Raw genomic sequence first — 20,878 nt, 5'->3', positions numbered from 1 at the left:
AACTTGTTCTCGGTCTAAACCCTGTTCTCATTCTATTGAGTTGTTGATGCCCCTGCCAGTGCCCAAGAGGCCATGGACCCATATCTCAATGGATTTTATTTCTGTTCTTCCTGTCTCTCAGAGAATGACTGTTATCTGGGTGATTTGTGATAGATATTCTAAGATGGTCCATCTTGTACCAGTCCCAAAGTTGCCATCCTCCTCAGAGTTGGTGCCCTTGTTTTTATAACAGGTGGTTCGGTTGCATGGGATCCCTGAGAACTTTGTGTCGGACAGAGGAGTCCAGTTTGTTTCCAGATTCTGGAAAGCCTTTTGTTCCAATCTGGGAATTCAGTTATCTTTCTCCTCTGCGTTTCATCCTCAGACCAATGGGCAGACTGAGAGAACAAACCAGACTTTGGAGTCCTATTTGAGATGTTTTATATCTGCTGATCAGGATGACTGGTAGAGTTGAGCGACTTTTGGTTTTTTAGGGTCGAGTTTCGTTTCGTGAAACCCGACTTTTCCAAAAGTCGGGTCGAGCAAGATCGGCCGATTATAGGGAAAAGTCGGGGTCGTCCCGAAACACGAAACCCAATGTAAGTCAATGGGGAATAAAAGTCGGCAGTGAGAGGAGGACAGGAAACACACCTACAGTGCCCATTTGAATGCCAAAAGCATCAATTCTTCTTACTTAAGCTTGTCAACCTTAACTAACTTCATAATACAAGTTACGCACTGAAAAATGGGGGTTATTTGGCTAAAGTTGTGGGGGGGTAGGGCAGGCTCCAGGTTTTCATGTGCCCTGGGCGAAAGAGCGCCCCTTTAACACATACCACAACTCATCATGCTCCGATACGGCAGAGAAATAGCGGTATAGTACAATGAAAAATACTTCACTTTTTACATCTCATGACGAGGCCCATCTATTTCTCCATACAGAATCATTGGTCCCATATAATGTTTGAAACAGTATATGATGAGCTCCACATAATGCTACAGTATATGTTGGTCCCCATGGATGAAGCTCCACTGTCTTATGGGCCCAAATAATGCTCCAAACATAATGGGCCCCATTTCTAATGCTCTAGTGTATAATGGGCCCTGTAAATGCTGCTCCAGTGTCTGATGTCCACCTTTGGAATGTTCCAGTGTATGGTGGGCCCCATCTATCATTCTCCAGAGTTTAGTGCTCCCCAAAAATTGCTGTCCCAACATTGAAAACAATCAAATAAGTCTCCTCGCTAGGGAATCCCTGTACTAGTCTGGACTCCTCGTCGTCCCCATCTTCCATCTCACTGCACAGTATTTCAACCTTGCAAGTGCTGTGATCCTGAGCAAGCAGGGGGGGCCCACTCGTTGGCGACGGCACTGGCACAGGGCCCCTGATAGTACGGTGGTGTGTCTGATGGCGGGTGGGCCGAACCTGCACTTTCATCTGCAGCTTCCTCTTTGTCACCGTGTAAGATGGAACTGTATATGGGAAGGGTAACCTGAGTTTCATCAGGGTCAGATTCAGGCCGTGTAGCGTGCGAGGGGAATGTAGTGGTCTGGGTCAATGTACCAGCAGATTCATCGAGCAGTGGCTGGGCATCAGTGCACTTGTGTCGCCCCCAGGAGTATGGTCGCCACAGTGGCATTACCTTCCTCCTAGGGAGTGTGATGTCATGCTTGGGAGCAACGAAGGATCTCTCTAGCAGGTTAACTGATTGGGCGGCGTTATTCCCACGAGTCATGACCCTCCAAACAGCGTTCATGAAGGCAAAGTGTTTGTTTTACGTGGGCAGTATGGTTGCAAAGCTGAACCTTAAAGGAATGTCCAGAAGGACACCACCAGGAGTGGAGCCTACGGTTAAATTCGACTCCACCGGGGAAACCTCAACCATGCCAGCTACAGAAAAGATGCACACATTGCAAGCTTAATTCCGTTAACGAACGAGACTCCGTCATGCTCCACTGTCCGAGTTCGGCTTACTAGAGGGACACGTGAGGCTCTGGCACATAAGATTGGCCAATAACTGGTGTGTCATGCCCTTACATGTCCGTGGCTGCATGTGCGCTACACTGAAAAGGCCAGCGTTTGTCGCTTACAGGTGCAGATAACCCGCTGAACAACGTTAGTGATGGGGATCTGGGATTACAATTATTACCCGCTAACGATGATTTCCCAGTAAGTGCAGGTCAACCGCAGTTCCGGAATTAGGCCTAACCGTCATTCCTGAAAAAATGAAAAACTTACGTGTGCAAACCACAGGTGCTGTAGCTTGCTTAACAGCTCGCCAGCCATTCTCACGCCCAGTATGGATTACACGTGATTGCACAAAGGTGAGAAAGGGTACCGTATCCCCGGATAACATGTATGGATAGCGTACACATTCAATATATATGTCTATACATCAGGAGGCAGGCTCAGACGGTGTTAGGCCCAGTATGGATTGCACGTGATTGCACAAAGGTGAGAAAGGGTACCGTATCTATACATCAGGAGGCAGACTCAGACGGTGTCAGGCACAGTATGGATTTGATGGCCCAGACTACACAGCGGAGGAGCAGGGAGAGGTAAAGATTGCAAATGCTGGGGCCCTGCCCAAGCAAGGGGGGCCCACTCATGGGCGTCGGTACTGGCACTGGGCCCCTCATAGTACAGCGGTGTGTCTGACGGCGGGTGTGCACCACCACCGTCAGAGACACTTGATTGCACTATGAGGGACCCTGTGCCAGTGCCCGCGCCCAAGAGTCGGCCTACCCACCTGTCCAGGGCAACGGCACTCGCACGGTGTCGTGCGCTAGGTGGTGACCCCGGCCAAGGGGGGGGGAGGCAGCACAGTTAGGGAGTTTTAGAAAGTGGCATATGTTGATTTTGGACATTCAGCTGATGCAAAAGGCGAAATAGGTCAAGTCCCAGGAAGAGGTGGACCAAAGCAAGCCATTTTTCTGTCACCCTATGTGTCATCAGGGGAAGGTGGGACAAAATCCTTGGAAACCCATGCATGGTTCATTTTAATGAAGGTTAGATCATCCACATTTTGGGTTGACAGACAGGTCCTTTTTTCTGTCAGGATTGATCCAGCTGCACTGAAGACTCTTTCCAATAGCACACTTGCAGCTGGGCAAGCGAGCTCCTGTAAGGCATATTGTGCCAATTCAGGCCAGGTGTCCAGTTTAGCGGCCCAATAGTCAAAGGGGAATGACCTGTGTGGGAGAACATCGATATGGGAGGAAAAGTAGTTTGTAACCATAGTTGACAACTGCTGTCTCCTGTCACTTTCCATCGATGCAGTATTACCAGTTGTGTGAGCGGTACTTGAAAAATCAGTCCACAACATTGTCATGAAACCCCTGTCTCCAACGCCACTTCTGCTGTGTGCACCATGAACACCTCTGCCAAGCTGCCCCCGGCCCGTACGGCTCGTGTGAGAACCATCACCGCTGCTGTGTGCTGGGAATGCCTCAAGCAACCGATTTACCAGAGTTGCTTGTTTATTAGCCAATATTAGGTCAAGGTTCTCCTGTGGCATGATGTTTTGTAATTTGCCTTTATAGCGTGGATCCAGGATGCTGGCCAACCAGTAGTCGTCATCGTTCATCATTTTGGCAATGCGGGGGTCCCTTTTTAGGATCTGCGAGGCATAATCTGACATGTGGGCCAATGTTCCCGGTGTCAATGATGCACTGCGAGTGCTGGTTGGAGGAGCACTTTCTGGCAAATCCACATCCCTCCAGTAACGCACAAACCCTGTACCAGACCTTGCCACGCCAACATTTTCACTTGCCCCACGAGATGCATCCTCCTCCCCTAAGTAATCATCCCCATCATCATCCTCCTCCTCCTCTTCTTCCTCCACCTCGTCCAGGAGAGGTCCCTGAGCAGACAATGGCTGAATGTCATCAAGGATTCCCTCCTCCTCTTCCTCCTCATCAACATTGGCTGCAGACGCCTGCTCCTTAAGGTGCGTCAAAGTTTGCATGAGCAGACGCATAAGTGGGATGCTCATGCTTAGGATGGCGTCGTCTGCGCTTACCAGCCGTGTGCATTCCTTAAAACACTGAAGGACTTTACAGAGATCTTTAAGCTTCGACCACTGCACACCTGTCAACTCCATGTCTGCTCTCAAAGAGCATTGCCGTGTATCCTCCCACAAATGCATTATGGCCTGCCTCTGCTCGCACAGCCGCTCCACCATGTGCAGAGTGGAGTTCCACCTTGTTGCAATGTCGATAATGAGGCGGTGGTTGGGAAGGTGGAGCAATCGCTGCAGCTTCTGCATACGAACGGAGTGTACTGGCGACCGGCGGATGTGCGCGCACAGTCTTCGCACCTTCTGGAGCAGGGCTGTTAACTCCGGATAATTTTTGAGGAAGCACTGCACCACCAGGTTCAAGGTGTGAGCCAAGCAAGGTATGTGGCTAAGTTTTGAAAGGGCTATGGCTGCCACAAAATTACGGCCGTTATCACTAACTACCTTGCCTGCCTCAAGATGTACACTGCCCAGCCATGACTCAGTTTGTCGCTTCAAGTACTCGGCCAGCACCTCGGCGGTGTGTCTGTCGCCCAAACACATCATCTGCAACACAGCCTGCTGACGCTTTCCACTAGCTGCTCGATAGGGGGACACCTCGTGTGCAACAGTGGCAGCTGCAGATGGAGTGCTCGTACGACTGCGCTCTGTGGACGAGCTTTCGCTTCTGGAGGAGGAGGAGGAGGGTCGAACGCCTACAGCCAACTGTTTCCTATACCGTGGGCTAGGCAGCACTGTCCCACCACCGCTGTCCCCTGTGGACCCTGCATCCACCACATTAACCCAGTGCGCAGTGATGGACACGTAACGGCCCTGGCCATGCCGACTGGACCATGCATCAGTTGTGAGGTGCACCTTTCCACTACTGACTGCTTGAGTGCATGGACAATGCGGTCTTTTACATGATGGTGGAGGGCTGGGATGGCTTTGCGAGAGAAGAAGTGGCGACTGGGTAGGTCATAGCGTGGTACTGCATAGGCCATGAGTTCGCGGAAAGCTGCGCTTTCCACCAACCGACAGGGCATCATCTCAAACGAGATTAGTTTGGCAATGTGGGCGTTCAAACCCAGTGTACGCGGATGAGAGACTGAGTACTTTCTTGGCCTACTCATAGTGTCTGGGAGGGTGAGCTGGACTTGAGAGCTGCATATGGTGGAAGTAGCGGTGGACAGGGCGGACTGAGAGAGGGTTGATGATGGTGATGGAGTTGGTGTTCTTTCTGATGGCCTAGATTCAGTATTTCGTTGATATAACAGTGGGATTCCCTGACTGCTGTGGTCTTGCAACGACACCTCAACATTTGCTGCTGTGCTAACCGGTGGGCTTACAGTGGGGGAAACAATGTAGCGTTGCTGACTACCTTCTTTGTGATCAGTTGCACATGTGGCACTTGAGGTTTGGTGTTGTGTCCACGCTTGCAAGTGCATGGTGGTTAAATGTCTAAGCATGCAACTGGTATTCAAATTTTTCAGATTTTTCCCTCGGCTAAAGGTCTTTGCGCACTTCTTACAGATAACCTTGGCCAGATCATGAGGATTTTGTTCAAAAAAGTGCCACACTGCACTCTTCCTACTTTGGCAGACATTTTGCGGCCTAGCACGCTGTGATCTTTTGACCCTTTGGACAAGCTGTCCAGCAACTCTTTTGATTTTTGGAACCTGTCTTTGGAGTGCTCCGGGCCTGCCAGATAACAGCTGTTGCGATGTCGATGTCTGCTGCGGATGCTCCTCATCTGAGCTATTGGAAGCAGCACCCTCTTCCCCCAATGGATGCCAATCTGGGTCAACAACTGGGTCATCCATCACCTCCTCTTCAATGTCATGTGCACCTTCCTCTGTGTCACCGTGTATGGTGGTATAGTGTGCGGGAAGGGGCACCTGAGTCTCATCAGGGTCAGAATCTGGCTCTGTACACTGCGAGGACAATGTAGTGATCTGAGTGAATGTACCAGCAGAATCATCTATCAGCGGCTGTGCATCAGTGCACTCCATGTCAGATTCATCTTGGCCTGAGTAATTCACCATTTCACTTGATAATCCAGGCATGGTATGTGAAAACAGCTCCATGGAGTAATCAGTAGTATGGCCTGCATCATCCTTCAATCTTGGTTGGGGTGAAGGACACAAGGAAAGGTGTGGTTCATGAACATGAGCCTCCAATGACGACTCAGTGCTTTTACTTTTTACAACTTCAGAAGAGGAGGCGATAGAGCTGGAGGCTTAGTCAGCAATGTAAGACAAAACTTTTTCCTGATGCTCTGGCTTTAAAAGCGGTTTGCCAACTCCTAGAAAACTAAGCCTTCGAAGCCTTATGGAGCCAGACGATGACGCAGGCTCAACACCTCCTGCATTCGGTCCTATTTTGCTCTTGCCACCACCATCAGATCCACCACCAACACCATCATTACCAGCTGCCAACCCCCGCCCAATTCCACGGCCTCTTCCACCAGCCTTCCTCATTTTTTGTAGAAATGTAGACAAAATCCAACAAACTATATAGTAATGTAAAACAAGGTACAAGGTGTCTATAGGACAGGGGAGATTTTGAATTTCTGCACACACTTGTGGACACTGGACACTTATGGATTGTGTGAGGCCCACTGAATATCACAGCGCTATGTCACAGGCTCGATGGCACAGGTGTGAAAAAAGTGACTACAGGATAAGGGAGATTTTGAATTTCTGCACACACTAGTGGACACTGGACACTTTTGGATTGTGTGAGGCCCACTGAATATCAGAGCTCTATGTCACAGGCTCGATGGCACAGGTGTGAAAAAAGTGACTACAGGATCACAGAGATTTTGAATTTCTGCACACACTAGTGGACACTGGACACTTTTGGATTGTGTGCACACACTAGTGGACACTGGACACTTTTGGATTGTGTGAGGCCCACTGAATATCAGAGCGCTATGTCACAGGCTCGATGGCACAGGTGTGAAAAAAGTGACTACAGGATAAGGGAGATTTTGAATTTCTGCACACACTAGTGGACACTGGACACTTTTGGATTGTGTGAGGCCCACTGAATATCAGAGCACTATGTCACAGGCTCGATGGCACAGGTGTGAAAAAAGTGACTACAGGATAAGGGAGATTTTGAATTTCTGCACACACTAGTGGACACTGGACACTTTTGGATTGTGTGAGGCCCACTGAATATCAGAGCGCTATGTCACAGGCTCGATGGCACAGGTGTGAAAAAAGTGACTACAGGATCACAGAGATTTTGAATTTCTGCACACACTTGTGGACACTGGACACTTATGGATTGTGTGAGGCCCACTGAATATCACAGCGCTATGTCACAGGCTCGATGGCACAGGTGTGGAAAAAAGTGACTACAGGATAAGGGAGATTTTGAATTTCTGCACACACTAGTGGACACTGGACACTTTTGGATTGTGTGAGGCCCACTGAATATCAGAGCGCTATGTCACAGGCTCGATGGCACAGGTGTGAAAAAAGTGACTACAGGATCACAGAGATTTTGAATTTCTGCACACACTAGTGGACACTGGACACTTTTGGATTGTGTGAGGCCCACTGAATATCAGAGCGCTATGTCACATAGCCCTAGCCCTAACCCTAACCCTAACCCTAGCCCTAACCCTAACCCTAGCCCTAGCCCTAACCCTAATGGAAAAATGGAAATAAATACATTTGTATTTCACGTCCGAGCGTTATAAACTTCTGTAAAGCCCTTGGAGGTTCAAAGTGCTCACCACACATCTAGATAAGTTCCTTAGGGGTTCTCGTTTCCAAAATGGGGTCATTTGTGGGTGTTTCCACTGTTTAGGTACATTAGGGGCTCTCCAAAGGCAACATGACACCCGCAGACCATTCCATCAAAGTCTGCATTCCAAAATGGCACTGCTTCCCTTCCGAGCCCCGACGTGTGTCCATACAGTAGTTTTCTCCCACATATGGGGTGTCAGCGTACTCATGACAAATTGGACAACAACTTTTGCGGTCCAATTTCTCCTGTTACCCTTGGGAAAATGAAAAAATTGGGGACTAATTGATCATGTTTGTGGAAAAAATACGATTTTTTTATTTTCATGCCCGGGCATTATAAACTTCTGTGAAGCCCTTGGAGGTTCAAAGTGCTCACCACACATCTAGATAAGTTCCTTAGGGGTTCCCGTTTCCAAAATGGGGTCATTTGTGGGTGTTTCCACTGTTTAGGTAGATTAGGGGCTCTCCAAAGGCAACATGACACCCGCAGACCATTCCATCAAAGTCTGCATTCCAAAACGTCACTTCTTCCCTTCCGAGCCCTGACGTGTGTCCATACAGTAGTTTTCTCCCACATATGGGGTGTCAGCGTACTCAGGACAAATTGGACAACAACTTTTGGGGTTCAATTTCTCCTGTTACCCTTGGAAAATAAAAAAATTGGGGACTAATTGATCATTTTTGTGGAAAAAATACGATTTTTTTATTTTCATGCCCTGGCATTATAAACTTCTGTGAAGCCCTTGGGGGTTCAAAGTGCTCACCTCACATCTAGATAAGTTCCTTAGGGGGTCTAGTTTTCAAAATGGGGTCATTTGTGGGGGGTTTCCACTGTTTAGGTACATTAGGGGCTCTCCGAAGGCAACATGACACCCGCAGACCATTCCATCAATGTCTGCATTCCAAAACGTCACTACTTCCCTTCCGATTCCCGACGTGTGCCCATACAGTAGTTTTCTCCCACATATGGGGTATCAGCATACTCAGGACAAATTGGACAACAACTTTTGGGGTCCAATTTCTCCTGTTACCCTTGAGAAAATAAAAAAATGGTGACTAAAAGATCATGTTTGTGGAAAAAATACGAATTTTTTATTTTCACGCCCGGGCGTTATAAACTTCTGTGAAGCACTGGGGGGTTCAAAGTGCTCACCACACATCTAGATAAGTTCCCTGGGGGGTCTAGTTTACAAAATAGTGTCATTTGTGGGGGGGTTTCCACTGTTTAGGTACATCAGGGGTTTTCCAATCGCGACATGGTGTCCGATCTCAATTCCAGCCAAAAACGTCAAATGGCGCTGCTTCCCTTCCGAGCTCTGCCATGCGCCCAAATAGTGGTTTACCCCCACATGTGGGGTATCAGCGTACTCAGGACAAATTGCACAATAACTTTTAGGGTGCTGTTACCCTTGGAAAAATAAGAATTGAGGGTGAAAAGATCATTTTTGTGGAAAAAATATGATTTTTTAATTGTACGGCTTTATGTTATAAACTTCTGTGAAGCCCTTGGGGGTTCAAAGTTCTCACCACACATCTAGATAAGTTCCTTAGGGGGTCTAGTTTCCAAAATGGTGTCATTTGTGGGGGGTTTCCACTGTTTAGGTACATCAGGGGTTTTCCAATCGCGACATGGTGTCCGATCTCAATTCCAGCCAAAAACGTCAAATGGCGCTGCTTCCCTTCCGAGCTCTGCCATGCGCCCAAATAGTGGTTTACCCCCACATGTGGGGTATCAGCGTACTCAGGACAAATTGCACAATAACTTTTAGGGTGCTGTTACCCTTGGAAAAATAAGAATTGAGGGTGAAAAGATCATTTTTGTGGAAAAAATATGATTTTTGAATTGTACGGCTTTATGTTATAAACTTCTGTGAAGCCCTTGGGGGTTCAAAGTTCTCACCACACATCTAGATAAGTTCCTTAGGGGGTCTAGTTTCCAAAATGGTGTCATTTGTGGGGGGTTTCCACTGTTTTGGTACATCAGGGGTTTTCCAATCGCGACATGATGTCCGATCTCAATTCCAGCCAAAAACGTCAAATGGCGCTGCTTCCCTTCCGAGCTCTGCCATGCGCCCAAATAGTGGTTTAACCCCACATGTGGGGTATCAGCATACTCAGGAAAAATTGCACAATAACTTTTAGGGTCCTGTTACCCTTGGGAAAATAAAAATTGGGGTGAAAAGATCATTTTTGTGGAAAAAATATGATTTTTTAATTGTACCGCTGTACGTTATAAACTTCTGTAAAGCCCTTGTGGGTTCAAAGTTCTCACCACATATCTAGATAAGTTCCTTGGGGGGTCTAGTTTCCAAAATGGGGTCACTTGTAGGAGGTTTCCACTGTTTAGGTACATCAGGGACTCTCCAAACGTGACATGGCGTCCGATCTGAATTCCAGCCAATTTTGCATTGAAAAAGTCAAACGGCGCTCCTTCCATTCTGAGCTCTGCCATGCGCCGAAACAGTCGTTCCCCCCCACAAATCAGGTATCAGCGTACTCAGGACAAATTGCACAATAACTTTTGCAGTCCAATTTCTCCTGTTACCCTTGGTAAAATAAAAAAAATTGAACCTGAAGTATTTTTTTTGTGAAAAAAAGTTAGATGTTCATTTTTTTTTAAATATTCAAAAATATTCCTGTGATGCACCTAAAGGGTTAATAAACTTCTTGAATGTGGTTTTGAGCACCTTAAGGGGTGCAGTTTTTAGAATGGTGTCACTTTTGGGTATTTTCTATCATATAGACCCCTCAAAGAGGCTTCAAATGTGATGTGGTCCTAAAAATAAAATGGTGTTGTAAAAATGAGAAATCGCTGGTCAACTTTTAACCCTTATAACTTCCTAACAAAAAAAAATTTTGGTTCCAAAATTGTGCTGATGTAAAGTAACCATGTGGGAAATGTTAGTTATCAAGTTTTTTGTGTGCCGTATCTCTGTGATTTAAGGGCATAAAAATTCAAAGTTGGAAAATTGCGAAATTTTCAAAATTTTTGCCAAATTTCTGTTTTTTTCACAAATAAACGCAAGTTATTTGAATGAAATTTTACTACTAACATGAAGTACAATATGTCACGAGAAACCAATGTCAGAATCACCGGGATCCATGGAAGCGTGCCAGCGTTATGACCTCATAAAGGTACAGTGGTCAGAATTGTAAAAATTGGCCCGGTCATGAACGTGCAAACCACCCTTGGGGGTGAAGGGGTTAAGTATACGGACTGACACACGCTGTCTCTCTATAGTTTTGAATGTGATCAAACAGCAAATATATTTAACTGTTTGAAAGCTAGACAAAACTAGTAGGTGCAGGTCTGTAAGAACGGAACATGTCCTCGACTTATTCTCACAGAGTGACACACAGATAGCTTCACTGTGGCTGTGATAACAGCCGTTACACGGTACTGTGTGAGGAGCGTACACCGCTGTATGGTGTGAAAAAATGCACGCTCAGTACCTCAGCAGGACAAAAAAAAAAATTGGGATTGCTTTTAAAAAAGCAGTTTGCAGAGCAGTTGGTAAACAGCAATGCAGCTGTCAGGAAGCCTTAGAAGGCAGCCTAACAACCAACACCGCTGATCCACCACAATATAGCCTCCCCTTGCACTGCACACACAGTGACTGGTGTGTTGTACAGGCAAAATCGCTAGCAGCAGAAGCAGTTTTTTTTCTTCTTCCCTGCCTAACGCTCTCCCTACAGAATCAGCAGCAGCAACCTCTCCCTATGCTAAGATCGGCAGAAGTAAGATGGCGGTCGGCGTGCACGCCCTTTTATAACCCCTGTGACGCCCACCAAAGCAAGCCAATCACTTGCATGCCCTTCTGAAAGATGGTGGTGACCCCTGCCTATGTCATCACGTTGCCCACAGTGTCCATGGATCCTGATTGGCTGAAAAAGACCGCAAAACAAACTTTTGAAACGCGACTTTGGCGTGTAAGTCGCTGACCTCGTGGCCAACCTCATCCTAGGGTCGGGTTTCGTTTCATGAAACCCGACTTTGCCAAAAGTCGGCGACTTTTGAAATTTTTTGACCCGTTTCGCTCAACTCTAATGACTGGGTCTCATTTTTGCCCTTGGCTAAATTCGCGCTAAACAATAGAGCTAGTTCTGCCACTTTGATGTCACCCTTTTTCTGTAACTTTGGGTTTCATCCTCGATTTTCTTCAGGGCAAGTGGAATCTTCAGCCTGCCCAGGTGTGGACACTGCGGTAGAGAGAATGCAGCAGATTTGGGACCAAGTGGTGGATAAGTTGTCACTCTCTCAGGAAAAGGCCCAGCGGTTTTCCAACCGGCATAGGACCATTGGTCCCCGGTTTAAAGTGGGTGATATGGTTTGGTTGTCGTCAAAGAATATCTCTATGAAGGTTTGTCTCCAAAGTTCAAGCCAAGATTTATTGGACCTTATAAGATTTTGGAGATTCTTAATCCTGTCTCTTTTTGATTGGCTCTTCCAGTTACATTTAAGATCCATATCGTATATCACAAATCTCTGTTGAAGAGGTTTGTTGAGCCAGTAGTTCCTGTGGCAGCGCCTCCTGACCCTGTATTGGTTGAAGGCAATGTGGAATATGAGGTAGAGAAAATATTGGATTCTCGTTTGGCTAGACGGAGACTCCAGTATTTGGTCAAATGGAAGGGTTATGGCCAGGAGGATAATTCTTGGGTCTCTGCCTCTGACATTCATGCCAATAGATTGGTTCGTGCTTTTCACCGGGCCCATCCTGATCGGCCTGGTGGCATGGATGAGGGTTCGTTGACCCCTACTCAGGGGTGGTACTGTTGTGAACTCATTTTCTGGTCTGCCTCTGGTTTCTGGTGAGGGAGCAGGTTGTGCTGACAGAGGAGTGGTGAGTTCTCTTTCCGGGCTCCCTCTGGTGGTGGCAGGAGGTAGTGAAGCTGATCTAATTAACAGAGACCTGCCACCTGATAATGAGTAAGAGGATTGGACATCTGGAGTCTCAGACTGGATTTAAGACAGCCGACTCCCTATTCCCATGCTGGTGTTTTTTCCTGCCTCCTGAGGTCTTAGTTTCCAGCTCAGTTCCTGCCTTCTCAAGCTAAGTTGTCTTTGCTAATGTTCACATTTGATTTGGTTTGGTCTATTCAGTTTTTTGTGTGGTCAGCCAGCCCCGGCTGGGGATGTGCTGAATTTCCACTCTTTTATGTCACTGTATGTGCCAGTTTGCTTTTTGTCCCTTATTAGATTGGCCTCTTTTTGCTCTGTTCTCAGAATATGCCAGAGTGCTGACATAGTGGGAGAAGTCTAGTGACTTCAGGGTATTTTTTGCTATCAGACGTGTTGGACATTTTTGCAGGGTTTTTTGGTGTGATTGCAGACAGTATATTTCCTTTCCTGTCCTTTCTAACTAATGTGGGCCCCATCATTTGCTCAGCCTATTTTCATACCTGTGTTCGTGTTTTTATCTTGTCTCACCGTCAATACATGTGTGGGGGCTGTCTATTCCTTTGGAGTCTGCTCTGGGGCAGTTTTAGATTTCCCCTTTTCTTGCTTTAGGCTTATTTAGTCCTCCGGCTGTGACGAGGTGTCTAGAATCATCGTAGGTACGCTCCACGGCTGTTGTTAGTTGTGTGGTTAGGATCAGGGGTCTGCAATCCACATAGTTACCAACCTCTTTGGTTTTCTGTGACTTGGCTTGTCTTGTTTTCCTCCTTAGTGACTCATTCATAACACACAGCTTTGCTTCGTACACCTTATACACACACACGGCTCCGCTCTGTACACCTCATACACACACATGGCTCCGCTTCTTACACCTTGTACATACGCGGCTCTGCTCCGTATACATCATACACTCTCGGCTCCGCTCTGTACACCTTGTGCACACACGGCTCCGCTCTGTACACATCGTACACACACGGCTCTGCTCCATACCATACACCTCGTACAAACACAGCTCTGCTACATTCACCCTGTAAACCCCTCCTGACCCCACACAGAAACTTCACCTCATCCAGCACCATGAGTATGGCAACCAGCACAGCAGAGTCCTGCAGAGTGCAGAAATGGAGGTCCCTGATCATTTGACCCCTGACTCCTCTCCTCCTGTGACCTCATCACAGGTCTTGTGCGCACAGCCACAGAACAGCTTAGGACATCATTGCAGGCTGCGGTGGGTCTCTGGGAGGGCGAGGATGGGGTCGGTGCATGGGGGGGTTTGGCGGCTCAGTGCGGGAAATATAGAGTCCTGGGTGGGACGCGGTGAGGGGGGTCAAAAACGGGACTGTCCTGTGAGAATTGGGACGATTGGGAGCTATGAAGGTCTCATTAAAAAAAATGCTAAAGTGCTGTAAACTTAACTCGTAGTATATATCCCCAATGTCAGGGCTTATCTCGGAGTCCAAAAATGTTGAAAATACAGCTTTAAATGGACTTATCTCATAGTCAAAAAATACTCATATGCTGCGAAAGACAGACCACTGGGTAAATACCCCTTTGTTTACAAAATAAACAAAAAACGTCTACAGAGGGATCAAATACAGTATATCCAAATCCACTAGTATAATAGATATTAAGCACACGCAAAAAATCAATTATCCCATAATAAGAGAAACCACATGGAGTGTTAATCAGAAATAAACACACGAGATGACAGATCCAAAATGTCTCTAGATATAATAATCCATCTATTGAAAAATATATTGCAACAATTCAGGAGTACTAAATAGACCCTGATTACATGAAGCTAATATCATTCACCTCACACAAAAAATTCAGAGACAATTAATATGTTCCGAAAGCCCAAAGGTCTGTCAATCATATAATATGTAGAAAAGGCAATACTTATCAGCCAAGGATGGGAAGGGAACTGACGCGTTTCCCCCTCTAAGTTGCTGAGGGTTCATCAGGGGTCAAAAAATGGGGTCTCATTACCCCTGGCCGAGAGGTCAATGCAGTGTGTGGCTTGTTCCATGCGCGTTCTTCCGGTCACGTGTTCACAAAATGGAGTCTAATTGTAACGCATATTGCGCTCCAAATACCGGAAGTTTGTCATAAAGGGGAGGGACAAGCTAGTTAAGGCATTACTCAGCAACATTAATTACAAACATCCTGTCACATGTTCAGTGGAGAGCATCCTGCGTTCCACCAGCCGGAAATACAAGATGCTGGAACCGGTGGAAGAATATTATGCACATAGATAAGCAACATAAATATCTAATAATTAATAAATGCAGGACGGTATTCACAAATAGGATTAAGCTGAATATAGTAATTCACATAACACGACCCAATTCTCAAAGAATATCATAACCCCAATAAGACATGGCAATGGAGCAAAACCATGTACCCTAGAAACAAGAAAAGCAATAAAGATGATAATCTACTATATAATTGTCTCATTCTGTCTGTCTGTCTGTAATGGAAATCCCACCTCGCTGATTGGTCGCGGCAGTTAGGTGCCATTTGCCACCAGTTTTGCCATATTTCAGAGCTGCAACGTTACTGGAGTATCCAAAAGCACAAGGTGTGCCACACTCAGGGACATGGCCAAGGTAAGGAAGGCTGAAAAATGACCACCTTTGAACAAGAAACATAAGATAAAACGTCAAGACTGGGCCAAGAAATATCTTAAGACTGATTTTTCTAAGGTTTTATGGACTGATGAAATGAGAGTGACTCTTGATGGGCCAGATGGATGGGCCCGAGGCTGGATCAGTAAAGGGCAGAGAGCTCCACTCCAACTCAGACGCCAGCAAGGTGGAGGTGGGGTACTGGTATGGGCTGGTATCATCAAAAGATGAACTTGTGTGACCTTTTCGGGTTGAGGATGGAGTGAAGCTCAACTCCCAGACCTACAGCGTGGCTGGCCAGTAAAGGTCTACAAGAAGAAAAAATAATGACATGGCCCCCTTGTTCACCTGATCTGAACCCCATAGAGAACCTGTGGTCCCTCATAAAATGTGAGATCTACAGGGAGGGAAAACAGTACACCTCTCGAAACAGTGTCTGGGAAGCTGTGGTGGCTGCTGCATGCAATGTTGATCGTAAACAGATCAAGCAACTGACAGAATCTATGGATGGAAGGCTTTTGAGTGTAATCGTAAAGAAAGGTGCCTATATTGGTCACAGATTTTTTTTTGTTTTTGAATGTCAGAAATGTTTATTCTAAATTTTGTGTTGTTATATTGGTTTACCTGGTGAAAATAAACAAGTGAGATGGGTATATATTTGGTTTTTATTAAGTTGCCTAATAATTCTGCACAGTAATAGTTACCTGAAAAACAGATATCCTCCTTAGGCCTCTTTCACACATAAGTTTTTTGCCTTCAGGCGCGATCCGGCTTTTTTTTGGAAAAAACGGATCCGGCAAAATGCAATGCCGGATCCGGTTTTTCCCCATTGACTTGCATTAGCGCCGGATCGTGCCGGATGGCATTGCGTTTCATCCGTTTTTTGCCGGATCCGGCAACTTGTCTCATTCCGGCGTCTTGAAAAAACGTCTACTGTAACGTTTTTTGTCTCCGGCGAAAAAGCCGGAAGTGCCGGATCCGGCGCTTCCAGCTTTTTGCTACAATGAAAGTCTATGGGCGCCGGAATGCGCCGGATCCAGAAAAAGACGGATCCAGCAACCGGATCCGGTTTTTTTAAGTCTGCGCATGCTCAGATCCAATTGGCCAGCCTCCAGGAACAGAGACGGATCCAGCAAAAAAACGGATCCGTTTCTACAGTTCTCCAAAATTTATGCCGGATCCGTTTTTTCTAAAAAAAGCCGGATCATGCCTGACGGCAAAAAACTGATGTGTGAAAGTAGCCTAAGGCTACTTTCACACATCAGGTTTTCGGCGTCAGGCGCGATCCGGCGTCGTGCCGGAATGCCGGATCCGGCAAATGTTTTGTAAAACCTGATGTGCCGGATCCGGTTTTCTGCCGGATCCGTCTTGTTCTTGACAGACAAAACCGGATCCGTCTCATCCGGTTCATCCGTTTTTCTATCCGTTTTTCGACGGATTACGCCGGATCTGGTTTTTAAAATTGACCCTTGTGGCCTTCCGAACGGGATTGGCTACTGGAAAACTATATATAGCATGTTCCTACAGCCCTTCTTTGACAGGTTGTAGAGGAGAAAGTGCAGGTTGGAGAGAAGAGCAAGTTACTGGCGAAGATGGATGTTGTCATTGGAAATATTACCACTAGAAGTTCTGTGACAGTTTCAGTAATGAGGGACAATTTTGCACTATACTTTATGTCACCTCAAGGCAGAGTACACTGGCAGGATGACAGAGTGTGAAAGATTTGTGCCCTAACCAAACTTGTGTACCTTCTGGACCAACAGTATATACCTTTGCCAACCAAAGTTGGCTATCTTGTCATGGTCTTACTATTTTTAGCTTTAGGCCACAGGTGTGTACCTGGTTGTGTTTTATGCAAAGTATTTCACCTTTTAACAAAAGTTGTGTACATTGTTAGGAAATCACCAACAATAAACACAACTTTTCAGGTGAAATACTTTGCTTCAAACACAACCAGGAACACAACTGTGGCAAAAAGCTAAAATTTACCCACAGTTATATACCTGGTTTTGAATACCTTTTTACCTTTTAAATACCCTGTATTTAACCTTTTTTTTAAACATATTTCGCCGCAGAAAGAAATGACAGACAACCAGTGTAAACAATAATTTAACTTTTATTTAAAATATTTTTTTTTGTGTAAACTGTTTTTAAAGTTAAAAAAACTTTTTTAATAAAGGTTTGAAACCAACCAAATGGGCATTTTTATTACAAAAAAAACATTATAACTCGGTGTAGTGTGGGGTGGAAATACTGCTGGAGGGGCTGCGGGACACTTCGACAATGGGAGTGTGGAGAGAGGACTGGGATCGTGGTGGGGAAGGAACAGTTAGAGGTGATGGTGTGGAAAAAGCTACAGAATGGGTGGACATGTGGGAGGCAGAAGAGGTGGTGGGCGGTGGAGTGGAGGGTTGGGCAGGGACTGTAGGAGCAGATGATGTTGATGGAAAGTTGTATGGGGAAGGAGTTTGGTACGGGGAAGGAGTTTGGTACGGGGAAGGAGTTTGGTACGGGGCAGGTTGCTGGAAGTGGGGAGATGTCTGGTACTGGGGAGGTTGCTGGTACTGGGAAGGTTGCTGGTACTGGTGAGGTTGCTGGTATGTAATAGGAGGGGGAGGATGGAAAGTGGCTGGAGGGGGTGCAGATGTAATAGGAGGGGGAGGATGGAAAGTGGCTGGAGGGGGTGCAGATGTAATAGGAGGGGGAGGATGGAAAGTGGCTGGAGGGGGTGCAGGTGGAGGAACTACAGTGGTGGGAGGTGGAGGTTGGGAGGTAACCTGCTGTAGAGCACCGTGGCGCGAATGCATTACATGCATCTGCTGGGTAGGAGATAGTGTTGCCATGCGCTCCACAACAGACCTGAAAAAGATGTGGTTTGGCGAAGATCTTGCTTCTGAATGCATGGTTTGCAGAAGTGTCTTCACCTCCAGAATGCTGGAGTTGATCTGCTGAAAGCCTGCGGAGATTTGCTCTGACAAGACTTTTAGACAGTTCTGGAAAGATGCATTCAGATGCAAGAACTCTGGCGCATAACTCTTTTCCTGACCCCTCTGCCGCTGCCGCCCAGTACCCGCAGGTGTACTAGAGGTGGCAGGGGCAGAAGGGTGGGGTAAAGGGAAAGCGATCTCCTCACCAGCAGCTTCATGTAATGTAGGCGGCCACGATGCTCCTGTGCTGGTGGATGGGGCAGATGGGTCGAATGTGTGGGAAGGCTGGGAAGGTGCAGATGTACCGGGGCGGTCGAAGTGTCCCTCGGTGCCGGTCTCCTCAGGGATCGCCTCAGAAGGGTCCAATCGTGCAGGCTCCCGAGTGCTGCTCACCGTGCTGTGGAATAAAGAGAAAAAAAAACAATTAAAATACTGACATGGTATGGCCCTGGCTGAAAAAAAAAAGTTACATCTAACATTTTTTTTCACATGTGGTGTGTAATATTTACCTTCTAGTGACCATTGTTTCCCGGAGGAACGACAGGGCTTGTGCGTACTTGTACTTGCTCCTGCGTCCTCCAGATCCACTCGGGGCCCGCATCTCTTTATTGAACTCCTTCTTGAAACGATCCCTCACAGACCGCCACCGATTCACAATTCTGTTCCCTGAAACGAGAAAGGAGTGGTTAGTATACAACATCAGTGTTTCACAAACTCCAGTCCTCATGGTCCCCAGGGGTCATGTTTTCAGGATTTCCATAGTAAATAGAAATCCTGAACACATGATCCATGGGGACCACGAGGACTGGAGTTCGGGAAACACTGGTTTACATCAAGCAACCGGTACTGTATATACTTACGCTCTTTAATCTGGGCCCGAACATCGAGGTCCTCCCAGCGGCCCACAAGGAGCGAACAGATTTCCTCCCAGAGTCGTCGGGTAACGATAAGGTCAGCGTGGCGGCGGTCAGCCATATTCCAGAGCGGCTCCCTTTCTCTGACGAGATCGATGAGGTGGTCCACATCGAGTCCTCCATCCTCACCGTCAGAGTCGGGAGCACGCTGTGAAGGCTGTTAAAGAAAAAGACAAAAATAACATAATTAGCCTCCACAAAAGAAATGAAATAAAAAGTGCAAAAAAACAAAGCAAAAATATTTATACTTACACGCTGGTGACCGCCGCGTTGCTGTCGCCGACGACCCTGGGAGGCACTGCGAGGACCTCTTGGCCGAGCACCAGATTGGGAAGACTAGAGAAGAAAACAAAAAATGTTATGTCTTTGGATGTAGGCATTTGTTTGCTGTGTGTGGTCTGCAGAACATTGTTTTCTATGTGTTGTGTGTAGTGTGATGTTGTGTTTCTGCGTTTGATGCAAAAAACTTACCAATTGTGAGCCCACTCCAGGTGTCTGTCCACCCCTTCCTTCTTCTTCTGGGAGCTCCTCTTCATCTTGTGAATCCTGTTTTGAAATAAAAGGCAATGAATAGACATATATTACAGAAATGATGGATTTTGGAAATAAAAACTTACCGTCAAACGCTGACGATGCGAGGGAGGGCTCCCAGAAGATGATGTGCTGTCTTCCTGGTGGCCACACTCCATGCCTGTGGGTGGTGTTCCAGCTGCTGCCATTGCTGCTGCTGCTGCATCTATTGGGCGGCTGTTGAATAAAGAGAAACAAAGGGCCAATGAATATCTTGATATTCAATAGCCCTAGTTTGGAGGAATGGGGGATTTGATAAATTTGCTGCACCATTTGGGGTGGTGGTGGTGCTGATGGTGCTGCAGTGGTCTCCTGCCTTCTCCTGCTGCGCTTGGTTGCTTTCTTGGGTGGCATGTTGGGTGTGGCTGTGGGTCCCACTGTCTTGCTTTTATATATGTCTTGTGGGCAGAGCTACTGAGCATGCTCAGACCAAAAAAACCGGATCCGGCCACCGGATCCGGCTTTCGCCGGATCAGGCGCATTGCGGCGCTCATAGGCTTTCATTGTGTGAAAAAGACGGACGCGCTGGATCCGGCGTGTCCGGCTTTTTCGCCGGAGACAAAAAACGTTACAGTAGCCGTTTTTCCCAGACGCCGGATCGCGACACATTGCCGGATCCGGCGAAAACCGGATGAAACGCATGGCCATCCGGCGCGATCCGGCGCAAATGCAAGTCAATGGGGGGGAAACCGGATCCGGCATTGCATTTCGCCGGATCCGGTTTCTGTCAAAAGCGCCGGATCGCGCCTGACGGCGAAAACCTGATGTGTGAAAGAGGCCTTATAGCCAAATCTAAAAAAAACTCACTCCAACTTCCAAAAATATTAAGCTTTGATATTTGTGAGTCTTTTGGGTTGATTGAGAACATAGTTGTTGTTCAATAATAAAAAGAATCCTCTCAAATACAACTTGCCTAATAATTCTGCACGCAGTGTATTAGGTAACAGCAGAACAGTGACAGCAGCTCTTGGTGTAACTGGAGTATAATACATTAGATAACAGCAGAACAGTGACTGCAACTCTGGCTGTAACAGGAGTATAATACACTAGATGGTGGCCCGATTCTATCGCATCGGGTATTCTAGAGTCTCTGTTAAAATAAAAAATAGTTACGGTATATACTCACCTTCCGACGACCCCCGGACTCTGTCCCTTCTCTCACCACGCTCCCGGCATCTTCTGGTCCCAGTAATGCTTAGCGA

General features: G+C 46.8%; 1 protein-coding gene across 1 annotated transcript; it reads right to left on the bottom strand.

Moving 5' to 3' along the window:
* Positions 1-17,487: 17,487 nt before the first annotated feature.
* LOC141080425 (uncharacterized) lies at positions 17,488-18,919 on the bottom strand. The gene is made up of 2 exons (XM_073565625.1): positions 18,702-18,919; positions 17,488-18,589 (listed from the first exon to the last, which is right to left on the bottom strand). The coding sequence occupies exons 1-2, from the start codon at positions 18,917-18,919 to the stop codon at positions 17,488-17,490; spliced, it is 1,320 nt and encodes a 439-aa protein (XP_073421726.1).
* Positions 18,920-20,878: the final 1,959 nt, after the last annotated feature.

The sequence above is a fragment of the Dendrobates tinctorius genome, unplaced genomic scaffold (genome assembly GCF_039654945.1).
Source record: "Dendrobates tinctorius isolate UK_male_01 unplaced genomic scaffold, ASM3965494v1 ptg000003l, whole genome shotgun sequence".
Classification (NCBI taxonomy): Eukaryota; Metazoa; Chordata; class Amphibia; order Anura; family Dendrobatidae; genus Dendrobates; species Dendrobates tinctorius.
This window is presented reverse-complemented; position numbering and strand designations above follow the sequence as displayed.